We start from the raw sequence: 15,921 nt of genomic DNA on the forward strand, positions 1-15,921 counted from the left end.
ACTGTGCTGTGTTAACATGTATATTTAGCATCCTAGTTACACTGCTTATGAAGCATTACAGTCTGAGATCTTTCTATTATAGATTATAGTCATAGTAATTTTACATTATGCACTTTTCCGAATGTATATGAGACAGCAGATAACAGGAGGTAAACTTGTGGCCTTAATAGACAGTAGTAAAGAAGGCTCAAAAATACACTCTTACGAGCATCTATTCTGTTAAATTTATTTTAGCACGTTTCCAGTTACAAATCTAAAGTCTCTATATATTTTTCAAATACATATTTAAAATGAAACAAACTGTCATGAAATAAAATACCACTTTGCACATCTTCCATTTATATATGGAATATTTTAAACAAACGTATATTAAATCTCACAAGTATTATGAGTTGTTACGTAATATTTATTATCCAAACATTATTTTATTGCAGCCATATTTGCAATCAAATTAGGTCAGTTGTTGCCCAATAGCAGCCCACTGTGCCCAGCTTGAAATGTATAGGTCTTCGTTATATAAATTTACTAAGCCACTGTAACTGAGGTTACAATTACCATTCTTTCACATAACACTATGGAACAGTTTTTGACATGTTCATTAATCATACCGACAAATCGTTATTGTTATTTGGAGTTTGAATATTTTGCGCAAGTCGTTAGATTCCTGCAAGGGACACGCCTACAAACAAAAGGCACATCGGAGCGATTTACAAATTTCAAACTGTCTGCTCGTCCACAGTTATATTTTCTTCAGCACTGGAAACTAGCAACGAATTTTCTGTCTCCAGTCTATTAGCTCTGTTTCCCAACCACAGCACTTCTGTGCCAGTCAAGGCCACCGAGTCTGTCTTTCTCCATCAGTCCCGCCTATCAGGGAAGTGAACCAGGGCAAAATTGGTACAACACTGTAAAATCACAGCATAAAGCTGACAGCAATTACAAAATATACAAGCCATTACATCGACTTAAAGACGATGTAAATGTAACTACAGTAATTGTTACAATTACAGAACTACTACTTTGTTTGCACCGTACCAAATGCGACGAGCGTGTCCAACGTGCCTTTTAACTAACATCTTAAAAAGGCTGCTGAATGTATTGTCTAAACTACCCATAATCTTATCAAATATAGATTGTAAAAATAAAAAAAATACTGAGAAGCATTTTGAAGCAGGGCTGCAACAAATAAACTACACAAGCAAAGATCAGATGCCCCAAGAGAATGGCATACAACTTGAGATTCACGTGACTATCCTTACTACTCTACCGACGAGGTATTTTTGTTCTCCTCAGTCAGAAATCTCTACGAGTGAAAAGATTTCGAAAATCATGGGTATAAAAGGCAACAATGTACATCTTTTCAATACATCACTAACAGACAGTATGTATGTGTAAAGCACCAGGCTCGATTAAGCAGAAACACGCAGATTTGTATCGCTTTTTGGGCTAGGGGACCGCCACCAGCTCCCTCTCCACCTACACCACCCCTCCTCCTCCTCCTCCTCCGCCGCCGCCTCCTTCACTTTTTTCTACACATAACTGCAAAACACAAATACCAAGCCATAATGCAGTTATTCTTACGAAGGGTGCATACCTTTTGCGAGTGTTGCTGGAGGACATTCTGCTCCACAGTCATGACCGGTTAAAATGAACTGTACAAAACATAAGAAACTGAAGCTCCAATGAAAAACAAAAAAATTACAAACATAAAAAAATAAAATAAAATAGACTTCGTAAGATGTCCCCCTTCAAGTCAATGCGCCAGCTGAAGCCATAAGCTAGGCGGCTGACAGGGGCCGTTTACTGTGAAAACATCAGCCCCTCTCAGTGATCGATTACACAGGGCTTTCTTGGCAAGCCATCGACGCCCTACGTCACAATGCGCAGCGTCACGCAAGTGTACGTCTTCCGTTATCATGACGTCACAACCCTTGTTAAGGCTCTGAGTCTGACTTTTCTCCTTTTCTTTCGTAGTGGCGTTGTAATTGTGATAGTCTAGTGTTTAAAGTAATTTTCAAATGATTGTTAAAAACGTGTTATATAAGAAAACATGAAAAACCCTGACAAACTGAAAAACTCTACCGAGCGCGGTGAGGTCGGCATTGAATATTGCTGAATTCTGCCCTACGACATAAGTTAACAGACAATGCGTTAGAAAAGCAAATAATAATAATAAAAGCTCTTAGCCATGTGACAAACATACATTTCTCCATTCTGTCTCATCCACTCAGGAAAACGGTACAAGAACATTAGCACTGACAACGCTGTATTCAGGTACAGTATTTATCGTCAGGTAGTCTGTCTATTCAATATTCACTCATTCTCACAACGACAGCTACTAGATTCTTAGTGAAAGTGCTAGTAAAAGATTGAATTGCACTGTGCAAACGTGACAATAAATGTGAACCAGGACTTGAGTAATTTTTTTTAGTTTTGCAGTCACATGATGACGTTTCGCCACTACGTCTAATACATATTACTGCTACTCTAAACTCTGCAGTCTTTCCTAAGCATATGGTTACTAGCTTGACTCATTTGAATGGTTTGAGGAGGAAAACATGAATAATTTTAACGTTTTTCATGTAAGTTCAGTGTTGTGTGTCCTAATAGAAATATAAATTACGCAGTCGTTCTTAAACATTTTTATTTGTATAAACCATTTGGTAGTGTCCAAGAATGTTTCATTCATATTATTATACACCTACATACTATTTTTATTAATGTCTTCTATAAATCAAACTTAGTTACTAGTAGCAACCAAATATTCACTGTAATTTTTAAACATGACATGTATAAGAACTCAAAAGTGTGCATACTCGATATTATAGGCAGTATATTTTCATGGCTCACACTGGCTGCTCAGAAGATGTGATACAGATGCACTGAGAAAACCTGGGAGGGGGGCTGTAAATAAGAACACTGGATTCATGGCACATGGACTAGGAGGTAATTGATGAAACTGAGCGTCACTTCATCAACCAAACTGCCCATTTCATACAGAAAGTTAGAACGTAATTGCTAAAATGGTAGTTCAACAAAAAGTAATGTAGCAAGTTAATGAAAAGCAGAGCACTTTTGATGTGATAAGAGAGAGACAGAGAGGTTAGGAGCATGCGCTGATACAGCATGTTGCTGCACCCACCACATGACAAACCAGTTTAGGATCCCAGATTACGACCCAAGTGCTGATAACAAATCACCAAAACTACATTGATACCCAACACCGGTGTGTCATGGCACTTACCAAGTTTCTTTTAAAACCTTTTTATACAGCATGGTCTGGACATCAGTTTAAATAAGACTGCATGATGATAGACTTGAGAGCTTGGAGGAGACTTTGCATTTGACTCCAGCCCAGAGGCATTGTATCATGATTATTTAAATCCACCTGTATACTGTCATCACTGAGCTTCCTAATGATCTGATATGTTAGTGGAGATCAAAATCCTAAAGTACTGAGTAAAAAGAAGCAAGACCTATATTGATTAGCCCCCTCAATTTTGGATGAAAGGATTTTTAACACTTTTGCTTACTTGACCTGGGCCATAACATAGTTGTAGTTTGTCAGTAGTAGGATTTTTACAGCAACCACTAATCCTTAGTTCACATCAAAATTGACTCATCATCTCAGTGCAAGTGTTAATTCATCTGTTTCACTCTGAATCCATTCCATATATCAAGGCTGCAAGCAGGAGTAAAAACAGCAGTTTTTGTATATTTGGATTAAGTGTTTGTGGAAATTTCTCAAAATGTATGTATCAGTTATGGGGTAAAGTGCATTAATGGCACATTTGTCTTCATTTTCTCAGTATTGCTTATTTAGTAAATCTATTATTGCCTATTTAGTAAGTCAGCAGAGTTTCCTAACTACCTGTACATTAGCTATGGATATTCCACATATAGTATGTTTATCTTGCATTAATATTTATAAATATGTTACATTGAACCTGGCACCATGTCCAGGGATTGTTCCTGCTTTACAACCTATGATTGCTGGGTAGTGGTGGAGAAAGTACTCAAACAATTTACTTAAGTAAAAGTACAAATAAATGAATAAACGTACTCTGGTAAAAGTTGAAGTACTGCATTGACTTAAATAAAGGAATTACTTGAAAATATACTAAAAAGTATTACAATAAAATTATTTGTCAAATATATTTCCTGCTTCAACAATATAATATAGCATTTGGTGTTCCTATTGAATTTATATTGTGCTAAAAACAAAAATATTACAAATTGTGCCATTTTAGTTAAGAATGATGCAAATTATGCTATTGACAAAGCTGGATTAAGACCTCCAAGCCCCAGGGTGTACAAACTTAAAACATTTTAACATTTTAATTTTTCTTTTTTTTTTTTGAATTCATTACAGGGTTGGCACCCAAATAATTTTGGCAGTTGGGGCACTGGATTTTCATGAGGGCAACTGTGTGATTACAGTACAAGTAAAGCCCATAATATTTTTGATTCACAGCAAATTTGTCAGAGAGTGCATAAGCAACAAATACGAGTGCAAACAGATCTTTATCATGCAGAATACAATGATGCAGGTCCACATGATAATAAGACAAAGGCAGGTTGTGTTGATCAAGCATGTGCCACCAGCACATACTGTATACAGAAAACCAACAAACAGCACTCAGTATAGAGCACTGCGCAACAGGAGTTCATAACATAAAACAAAATAGAAAAATGTAAAAAAAAAAAAATAGTTCAGCCTACCTCTGCTTGCCACTATAATAAGCTGTTAAATAGTTAGCGGTCTAAAGTAAAACAGTACCAGGCTGATGTGTAATATCATTTAATATAAAGGCAGTTGGTCCTCCCTGCGTGGAGTCTGCATGTTCTCCCCGTGTCTGCGTGGGTTTCCTCCAGGTGCTCCGCTTTCCTCCCACAGCACAAAGACATGCAGGTTAGGTGGATTGGTGATTCCAAATTGGCCCAAGTGTGTGCTTGGTGTGGGTGTGTTTGTGTGTGTCCTGCGGTGGGTTGGCACCCTGCCCGGGATTGGTTCCTGCCTTGTGCCCTGTGTTGGCTGGGATTGGCTCCAGCAGACCCCCGTGACCCTGTGTTCGGATTCAGCGGGTTGGAAGATGGATGGATGGATAAAGGCAGTTGTTAAACTACTGAACTTAACTACTGAACAAAACCTCTCTTTAATTTTTCCTTTTGTTTCACCACTGGGCTCTTGCTTTGAATGACCATCCATTTTCTCATTTGCGGCACAGTAATACATCAAATGTCTGATCTCATAAAAGTGACCTATTAGACACCCTCCGTATTCATGCTCTACCTACTCATATTTTTGTTTAACTTTTTTTTTATTTAGGTCCAATAAGACAGGTTTGTAATCAGGTGGATTGAAGTGAGGCAGTGGTGGGTGCCGGACAGCCCGATGCTGAGATTATCTGGACTTTTCTTGTTACAGCGTATTAGGCATTTTTTTTTCTGGCACATGCAAAGGCCCATTTGTGAGCAGGGTCCCAGGTTAGGTACCCGAGTCACCCTGATGGTAGATCCAGCCATGCATAAACGTATTAGTTTAATATTATGTTTATATATTCTGTTTAAAACAATTCCAATAATGAATTGTATAAAACAATTACAGGTAATACATTTTAATTTAAAGGTATTGCTGCTGTATTGCATTTGTATGATGAATGAGAGAATAATCAATGAAAGTGTTTTAATTCGCCGCTGATGATTTAGCTCTAGAATGACTCAAGAATCAGATAAGCACTACTTTCACTTGCACTTTAAACATCTAAACAAAAGAGGCTAACAGCATCAAACATGTGCTTTAAACATGGGTTCTTAAACTTTTTCATCTGAGGACCCAAATTAGAAAATTGGTACAGTACTGGGACTCAACAAGAGGATTATTATCATAGTGACAATGGATTCGTAATGAGACAAGCAAAAATGGCCATACAATACAAAAAATGTTTTTGTTTCACTTCAAGCATATTTTTTCATGTAAATATTTCTATAAGAGACATGTGGGAGACTAATGCATTGGAGATGGAGCCTATCCCAGCAACCATAGTGTGTAAGGCAGGAATGATTCTTGGACAGGATGCCATCCCATCACAGGGTGAACACATTCACACACTTAGGGCAATTTAGCACCACAAATCCACCGAACCAGCATGTCTTTGTACTATGGGAGGAAACCAGAGCTCCAGGAGGAAACCCACATTTACATGGGGAGAACATGCAAAATCCATCCATCCATTTTCCAACCCGCTGAATCCAAACACAGGGTCACGGGGGTCTGCTGGAGCCAATCCCAGCCAACACAGGGCACAAGGCAGGAACCAATCCTGGGCAGGGTGCCAACCCACTGCAGGACACACACAAACACACCAAGCACACACTAGGGCCAATTTAGAATCGTCAATCCACTTAACCTGCATGTCTTTGGACTGTGGGAGGAAACCGGAGCACCTGGAGGAAACCCATGCAGACACGGGGAGAACATGCAAACTCACATGCAAAATCCACACAGAAAGTCCCTGGTGTTTGAACCTATTATCAATCAAAAAAGAAATAGATTTCTGAGATGCATCACTGCCAGTGGAAATGCTGGGGTGTGGTGCAAGGATATTTTGATTTTTGAAAGTATAACATGGAAGGTCACTTTGTCATTTGACTCATGGCACAAGTTAAGGAATGAAGTAGTTAAAAATGAATTAGTCAGTGCAGCTTATTTACCTTAAAACTGCAATATATTTTAAAAATCTTTTTAAAATCTTAAATAAAAAAACTCTATAATTAACAATAAAGTTTTCTAAATGAGTTTGTTAAAAGTTGAAAATACTTAAGTTTACATTTAATTGTTCACTTAACCAATAAATAATGGGCAGCACGGTGGCGCAGTGGTAGCGCTGCTGCCTCGCAGTAAGGAGACCTCGGTTCGCTACCTGGGTCCTCCCTGCGAGGAGTTTGCATGTGCTCTGGTTTCCTCTCACAGTCCAAAGACATGCAGGTTAGGTGCACTGGCGATTCTAAATTGTCCCTAGTGTGTGCTTGGTGTGTGTGTGTGTGTGTGTGTATGTGTGTGCCCTGCGGTGGGCTGGCACCCTGCCCGGGGTTTGTTCCTGCCTTGCACCCTGCGTTAGCTGGGATTGGCTCCAGCAGACCCCCGTGACCCTGTGTTAGGATATAGTGGGTTGGATAATGACTGACTGACTAAACAAATATTTCCTAAAAAATATATACACTTTGTGAACTTTATGGGTGATAGGATCTGTCTTGCTAAATATTTCAATGAAGAGTGCAATATGAAACATATAACTCTATTATTGTGCTAATTGTCTACTGCTTGCCTCACCCTTTTCATGTTTTATGGTGTTCTTGCAGTTCCCAATGATCTTACAAGCATGTCTTTCACACTACCACTAGTCTAATTTTTATCAAACTGAAATACTTTTAAATAGAAGGAATTCTGCCTTGCCAAGGCATGTTTAACTTAATACCAAGACTTTTTTGCACCTCAGTTGAAGATTTAGATTCAATGTATGCCGTAAAGGTGAACACACATAATGAGGAACCAACCAGTTGTCCATTACCACTAAAACTTCATTTGGCATAAAATACTGCCACAGCAATATACTGTAACTTCCCTAAATCAATTGACTCACCCCTTCAGAAAACCTTAAAACTTGTCACATCCTTGTCCCGCAAACGTTATTTTCATTTCGACGTTTAAACTAGGTTGGTCCCTAGCCTTAGCGACGTGGTTCACATCACAAACTTGTCTATCATGTTCTCCCCTCTCCCCCTTCCTTACATGTGTCTTTGCTGTCAGTTGTCTCAGTCTGATTGTTTCATTGGTGGTGAGATGGAAGGTGGGAATATATCAGGTGGTTTATCATTCAATACAGAATTCGCATTTGGACAAACTTGGCTAATTTTTCCACACAATTATGTGGCAACCCATCACAGGCATGTTTAAGAAACACTGCACTGAGTGAAAAAGACTGCCAGCATCATATATGTGTTTTAGCACTGCTGTCGAGCTGTGGAGCTCTACTGAATTTTTTCATTTGTGCTCAAGAATCAATTCTCATGTTTTAAGAAAAGAGTCATTCAAAGGAGACAGCACGAGCTAGTGCCCCGCAAAGGAGCATTTGTTGGTAGCACTCTAGGGGCTAGTTCACCCCACTGAATGTTCTGTTGGAGTGGGATGAGCAAGGCAGGTGTCCTCCTGAGGGATCTGAGGAGCGACTGCGTGAGCGCGAAGGATGAAGGGAAGAGAGCCGATCTCGGACGGTCTGGCAGTGATGCATGCAAGCAGCCAAGACGGCGGTCGGCCGAAAGGAGCTCATGGCTGTTGGGTCTCCACCGGCTGCGGGAGCAAGGGGTGAGCTGGGGAGAATGAGAGACGGAGGTGGATTGAGATCGTAATAAGACAGACTGCATTTTAACTTCTGATTTTAACCTCAGAATTTAATGGATTTATTTATTGATAATTGTTTTTATCCCCACTTTGCACTGTTTTTATGGATTATTTATTGAAACTATGATACACTGCACTATTTGTTTGGACACTGTTTGTTGTTTTGAAATAAAAGCACATTGGCACTTTTGGAAATATCCCCTGGCTTCATTAGAGAATTGCCCTCATATGTCAGCTCATCTCGGTGACATTACAGATGGTGTCTGTATGATGATTACACTGTATACACTGTATATTTTTTCAGTGTATTTATGGTAGCTATACAGCATTTTGGTCATATGTTGTTATTTTTTAATGTGCTCTATAAATAAAATTGACTTGACTTATTTAAGGGAAAAGATATACCATTAAAGATGTTTGTGGACTGAAGCATTTAATTATTTTTTATTTTAGTCTTTTTTTTTTAAATAAAAGAAACAAATCATGATAATAGGATGGGCAAAATCTCACACAATGTGTAGTCATGTCTTCATTAAAGGCAATTTTGGAAAGGGAACGCTGACACTGAAGACTCAATCGTCTACCGGCTTGATAAGCTGAATCAGTTTATGGGTTTAACATTAGTCTTCATATTTTCACTCTTTCTCAAGCTTGGTTTCTCCAGCTTATAAATAGTGCAAAATAGAAAGGTACATTCTTAATAGTCATAATGTTGGAAAGCTAGTTCACAAATTCATTTGAAGCAGATCTGATTATTGTAACACTTCCTACTCAAACACCTGTGCAGCCTGTATGTTTATGTAAAATGGGTATTGCAGTAGATAGACCCAATCATTACAAACACATGAAGGAGCCTCAAGGTGGCTGGTGGCATTTGGTTTGTTTGAAACAATTAATGCAAAGAGCATTTTGAAAGACGAGATGTAGATATGTTTGTAAAATTAACTACTTGTAAAGTGAAGTTTACATGATTTGATTGTAAGGAATAATAATATATAGCATCACTGAATAAGATCTGTTTAAAAGTGTAACAATGTATGTGCCTGACTGGTAAATGCTGCTTCAGATGCTATAATATAAAAAAGTAATTTTTGTTTTCCCACAAGCTTTCATTTAATTGAGGGACTGAAATTGAAGTAAGAAATATAGATGATTTGTGTTTAACTGAAGTTCTGTATTTTCATACATAATGTTTAACATAGCACACAAGAGTGGCAAAATGTTGTAGGATGTTCAAATACTGAAGAAACAATTTCAGTGTACTCTGTATATGACACATTAATAATAATAATACTGCTTTACTGTCATTCTGTTTGAAATTGTTCATTTACTTTATAGTTAATTCCAAGTACATTAAAAATTAGAACTAACATACTGTATACTCAACTAAATGTCTGCATTGGCTACCTGTTACGTTTAGGGCCAGTTTAAAAATACTTTTTGATATATAAAGCCTTAAATGGTTTACTTCCCCCTTCTCTTACAGATTATATTAGTGCTTGTATTTTGGAGTCTGTGTACTACAGTGTCAAGTTTCAGCCCTGCTTAAAATTCCACAGATTAATAAAAGAATTATAATAGCCAAGGCTAATAGCTATAGGTCTTTCAAAGCATGGAATGATTTACTTTACAGTATTAGATAATCCAAGTTGTTCAAAGAATTTAAGGCTAGGCCAGTTGTGGAGGTTAGGTGTACCTATTGAACATACTAAATTTTGTGTGTTAACACTAGAGGGAGTTGCTGCTCCTCAAACCCAGAACACAAACACAGTTACACAATCAAGGCTTCAATAAACATGATGTCTTATTAAATCCTGTACCTTATACAGGTTTCAGTCCTCCTTCAACAGACTTTTTCCCCATAAATAACTCCTCCGTCTCTCCTTCAGGCAAGCTTTGTCAACCTCCGCCTGACTCAGCTCACATGGTTTGAAGCCTGGTGGTTCATTTTATTCCAAGACCAGGAAGTATTTCCAGTGTCAAATGACTACAGCCTGGAAGCACTTCCGGGTCAGGTGTATGCACCTTTCTTACAGGTCCCCCTGGTGGAACCCATACACCCCGACTACCCACCAAGACTATATCTCCCAAGGTGCCCAGCGGGAGCATGAATGGGAGCTCCACCTGGGAGAAACTGCCACCTAGTGTAATGGGGGATTAAATAACCGCCAGAGACATTCCTTTCCTGTCCGTCCATTTCTTCCTGGCCAGGAAAGGTACTGCAGACTAATGTGCCCAGAATGCCTGTCTGTCCAGCTGGGGCCTCCCATCCAGGAAAGGAACCTTCCTCCTTCTTGGTTGGGATGCCCGTCCATCCACTCTGGCACTTACGTATGTTTAATACAAAAACAGTACAAGTTGTGCCATTTTAATTAAGAATGACCCAGCTTACATGCTTATAACTACATTAGGTTAATATTATGTTTATGTATACTGTTTAAAACAATTCCAATAACGAATTGTATAAAATAATTAATAGATACTAATATAAATGTGATGTTACTGTATTGTATAATGAAGATTTAACAAATCACTTGCACTTTAAACATCTAAATGAAAGGGACTGACAGCATCATTCATGTGCTTTAAATCTCTAAACTTTTTAATCTAATGACCCAATTTGGAATATTACCCAAGAAGAGGATTATTTTCATAGTAACAGCATAGTCATAAAGTGACAAAAACAATGACCATATAATAAAAAGTAAATGCTTTTGCTAATTACCTTCCTTTGATTTAATTTTAATTGACTTGCGCTTGAAGTCTCAGGCCCCTCAATTGTTTCTATTTCCTTAATTAACAGCGAAACAGTAATGAGATACAAAATGAGCTGAATGTCTGAAAATAAACAAAGATGAAGGTCTCAGGGATGCTGATCTACTCAGGTCCCTAAAACATTTTAGCAGTGCTCTTAGAAAATTGAATTGTCTGCAATGAGAGCAGCAACAAGCCATGGAATTAAAGAACTAGTTTAATCTAATTAAGCAACTGGTTAGAATGAAATTGGTTGGAGTTTGAGGCCCTGAGTTAGTTGGTCTTCTGTTGGCTCATTCACTTCACGTTTCATTTCTGTTTGGGTGAAGTTTAAGGAAAGAGATGAAGCAATTCAGAGGAACACATTTCAAAAAACAAGTCAATTAAAATGAAAGAAAAAAAAATTAATGAGCAGCAAAAACTGGTCACCAATTAAGAAAAGGGTTAGAATGAAAATCTGCATCCACTGCAGCCCTCCAGGACCGGAGCTTGAGACCACTGATTTAAACAAATATTTATTTTTTAAATAACTAGGGGCTCCACCCCCTGCTCACTTTGCTTGCCCACCCCCAGGTTTGGTTTGCCGGATATACAGTTTAAAGAGATTGTTATTTTCATGGGAATTGTTACATATGCATTATTTTCACTTTTACTTTAAAGCTTTTGTAAAAACAATACTTGTCCTTTATTTCTGGCCCTGGGCATGGTTAAATCTTTCTCGCAGGACATAATAACTCTACTTGTGTTGTGAAGGGGGGCGACTGAACACACGCTAAGGAGTTGCAGTCGGATCATCTGCTGGCTTGTTGCTGCTGGTAAGCTGCGTTTTCTGCTGTCACGCTTTACATCGATTATTTCAAAGCCTGTACAGCAGCTGTCCTTTTGCCACTTTGCATCTCTGCTGCTCGCGTTGTGAAGGGGGGCTGAATGCACGCTAAGGAGAAGCAGTCGGATCATCTGTCAAAAGCATCCCAACAACTGCTTGGTTAGATGTCCGTGAACATATTTTAAATGTTGTCTCACTGCCTTGTCTTGCGTGATGTTAAAGTGTCTCTCGTGGGACGTCAAATTGTCTTCGCGTGACGTTAAAGTGTCTCTCATGGGACGTCAAATTGTCTTCAGAGAAGATCACGTCTCTTCTCCCTAGTCTCCCTCCCAGGATTTTTTTTTATAATAGAGAGATGTAATCTAAATAATTAACACTTCAGTACAGTCATAAGAAAAAGTTTGGGAACCCCTCTTAATTCTGTGGATTTTTGGCTGAGCTTTCACAGTAGAAACTCCTTTTAATATATGACATGCCTTATGGAAACAGTAGTATTTCAGCAGTGACATTAAGTTTATTGAATTAACAGAAAATATGCAATATGCATCATAGCAAAAATTAGACAGGTGCATAAATTTGGACATCCCAACAGAGATATTTAATCAATACTTAGTTGAGCCTAGAAGCCTCTTATAGCCTTTGATGAGTCTCTGGATTCTGGATGGAGGTATTTTTGACCATTCTTCCATACATAATCTCTCCAGTTCAGTTAAATTTGATGGCTGCCGAGCATAGACAGCCTGCTTCAAATCATCCCATAGATTTCAGATGATATTCAAGTCAGGGGACTGTGACGGCCATTCCAGAACATTGTACTTCTCCCTCTGCTTGAATGCCTTTGTAGATTTCAAACTGTGTTTTGGGTCATTGTCTTGTTTGTCTTGTTAGAATATCCAAACCTTGCGTAACTTCAACTTTGTGACTGATGCTTGAACATTATCCTAAAGAATTTGTTGATATTTGGCTGAATTCATCCGACCCTTGACTTTAACAAGGGCCCCAGTCCCTGAACTAGCCACACAGCCCCACAACATGATTAATCTCCACCAAATTTGACAGTAGGTAGCAGGTGTTTTTCTTGGAATGCGGTGTTCTTCTTCCGCCATGCAATGTGCTTTTTGTTATGACCAAATAACTCAATTTTTGTCGCATCAGTCCAAAGCACTTTGTTCCAAAATGAATGTGGCTTGTCTAAATGAGCATTTGCATACAACAAGCTACTCTGTTTGTGGCGTGAGTGCAGAAAGGGTTTCTTTCTCATCACCCTGCCATACAGATGTTCTTTGTTCAAATTGCGCTGAATTGTAGAACGATGTACAGATACACCATCTGCAGCAAGATGTTCTTGCAGGTCTTTGGAGGTGATCTGTGGGTTGTCTGTAACCATTCTCACAATCCTGCGCATATGCCGCTCCTGTATTTTTCTTGGCCTGCCAGACCTGGGTTTAACAGCAACTGTGCCTGTGGCCTTCCATTTTCTGATTACATTCCTTACAGTTGAAACCTCTGAGATAGCTTTTTGTAGCCTTCCCTTAAACCATGATACTGAACAATCTTTGTTTTCAGATCTTTTGAGAGTTGCTTTGAGGATCCCAAGCTGTCACTCTTCAGAGGAGAGTCAAAGGGAAGCACAACTTGCAATTGACCACCTTAAATACCTTTTCTCATGATTGGACACACCTGTCTATGAAGTTCAGGGCTTAACAAGCTAATCCAACCAAGTCCTTTGAGTACCTCGCCGTTGTTATCCATGGAGATTCTCACGTTCTAGTATTATCCGTGTATAGACCTCCAAAATTCAACGCGTCTTTTTTTGAGGAATTCTCTGACTTAATGTCAATTTTAATTACGAACTATGACACACTCTTAATAGTCGGTGACTTTAATTTTCATATAGATAATCAGTGTGACCAAAAAGTAAAAGAATTTATGAACCTCCTGGACTCTTTTGATTTGAGACAGCTCGTTAATCAGCCTACACATAAAGCAGGTCATACGTTAGACTTAGTGATTACTAAAGGACTAAAGGTTGATGTAAAGCAGATTATTGATATTGGTCTATCAGACCATTTTCTTCTACTTTTTAACATAGAAATAATGAAAGAAAACACTCATGAGAAGCATATTGTTAAAAAACGCTTCTTTGACTCATCAGCAGCTTTAAAACTTACAAACATTCTAAGCAATCGGTCCGTTTATAGTGCCAACTATAATAGCGAGGATAATGTAAATAATAAGGTGGAAAGATTTAATACTAAGGTGAGAGCTGCTGTTGACATAGTTGCACCTGAAAAGACAGTTAAAAAATTTTCTAGCATTGTTATACCGTGGAAGACCCAAAGAGTGTCTGATTTAAAGAGAGCATGCCGTAGAGCTGAGCGTAAATGGAGAAAAACTAAACTAAGTATCCACTATGAAATATTAAAAGTTAAAATAACAGAATACAATAACACAGTCCGTTATTGAGAGGCGCTGCTATTTCTCTAAGATTATAAATAACAATGCTAGTAATCCCAGAGTCTTATTCTCTATGATTGATCGTCTGTTAAACCCAAGTAACTCAAAGGAATGCATCCTAAGTACTTCAAGTAAAACCTGTGAGGCTATCGCTGTATTTTTCTATCAAAAAATTAATGATATTAGAAATAACATAGTATATCTCCCCAACACTAAGGATCCTCCTAAACCCCAGTATTCCATTATAAACAAATTGAACTCTTTCACTAGGATAGATTTACCTGATTTACATAAAATAATTTCTCAACTGAAACCCTCCACCTGCGTCCTTGACCCAATACCAACAAATTTTTTCAAAGAAGTATTGGGCGTGCTAATTGATAATGTTCTTGACATAGTAAATTCATCATTAGATACAGGGGTTTTCTCAGACTGTCTTAAGACTGCTGTAGTTAAACCCCTACTTAAGAAAAATAATCTCGACCCCTCTGCTCTTGAAAATTTTAGACCCATCTCTAACCTGCCTTTCTTAAGTAAAATTCTAGAGAAGGCAGCCATTATGCAGTTAAATGAGCACCTCAATAAACATGCTATTCTTGATAAATTTCAGTCAGGTTTTAGAACAAATCACAGTACAGAAACTGCACTCATTAAAGTAGTAAATGACTTGCGGGTAAATGCAGACAGAGGTCATTTATCTGTTCTCATCCTCTTAGATCTGAGTGCTGCATTTGACACCATTGATCATAATATTATTAAGAATCGCCTTAGTCAGTGGGTGGGCCTCTCTGGCAGTGTCTTAAATTGGTTTGAATCCTACCTGGCAGGGAGAAAATTCTTTGTTAGTTGTGGTAATTACAACTCAAAGACACATGATATCCTATATGGTATTCCACAAGGCTCTATTCTGGGTCCACTGCACTTCTCAATCTACATGCTTCCATTAGGTCAGATTATCTCAGGGCACAACGTGAGCTACCACAGCTATGCTGATGACACACAGCTGTATTTATCAATAGCCCCTGATGACCCCAAATCTCTTGATTCACTAACACAATGTCTGACTTGTATTTCAGAATGGATGAATAGTAACATTCTCAAGTTAAATAAAGAGAAAACTGAAATCTTAGTGATTGGCAATAATGGATACAATGAGGCTATGAGAAATAAACTGGAAGCATTAGGATTAAAAGTCAAAACGGAGGTAAAAAGCTTAGGGGTAACTGTTGACTATAATCTAAATTTTAAATCGCATATTAATCAGATCACTAGGACAGCATTTTTTCACTTAAGAAACAAAGCAAAAGTTAGACCTCTTATATCATTGAAAGATGCTGAGAAATTAGTTCACGCTTTTGCTTTCAGTCGACTAGATTACTGTAACGCACTCCTCTCAGGACTACCCAAAAAAGACATAAATCGTTTGCAACTAGTGCAGAATGCAGCTGCTAGAATCCTAACTAGGAAAAGAAAATCCGACCAC

At 38.3% G+C, this 15,921-nt stretch overlaps 1 protein-coding gene across 4 annotated transcripts in view; it reads right to left on the reverse strand.

Annotated features, from left to right (window-relative positions):
* The window catches only part of usp25 (ubiquitin specific peptidase 25), a 201,483-nt gene extending 199,631 nt beyond the window's left edge, over window positions 1-1,852 (reverse strand). For 2 of the 4 annotated variants that reach the window (XM_051927070.1, XM_051927072.1), the window contains exon 1: window positions 1,595-1,852. In XM_051927070.1, the coding sequence (XP_051783030.1) occupies window positions 1,595-1,636 (42 nt within the window). In that variant the 5' untranslated portion in view covers window positions 1,637-1,852. The remainder of the gene's footprint in view (window positions 1-1,594) is intronic. The other 2 variants (XM_051927073.1, XM_051927074.1) reach the window with 2 other exon arrangements.
* Window positions 1,853-15,921: the final 14,069 nt, after the last annotated feature.

The sequence above is a fragment of the Erpetoichthys calabaricus genome, chromosome 4 (assembly GCF_900747795.2).
Source record: "Erpetoichthys calabaricus chromosome 4, fErpCal1.3, whole genome shotgun sequence".
NCBI classification, from domain to species: domain Eukaryota; kingdom Metazoa; phylum Chordata; class Cladistia; order Polypteriformes; family Polypteridae; genus Erpetoichthys; species Erpetoichthys calabaricus.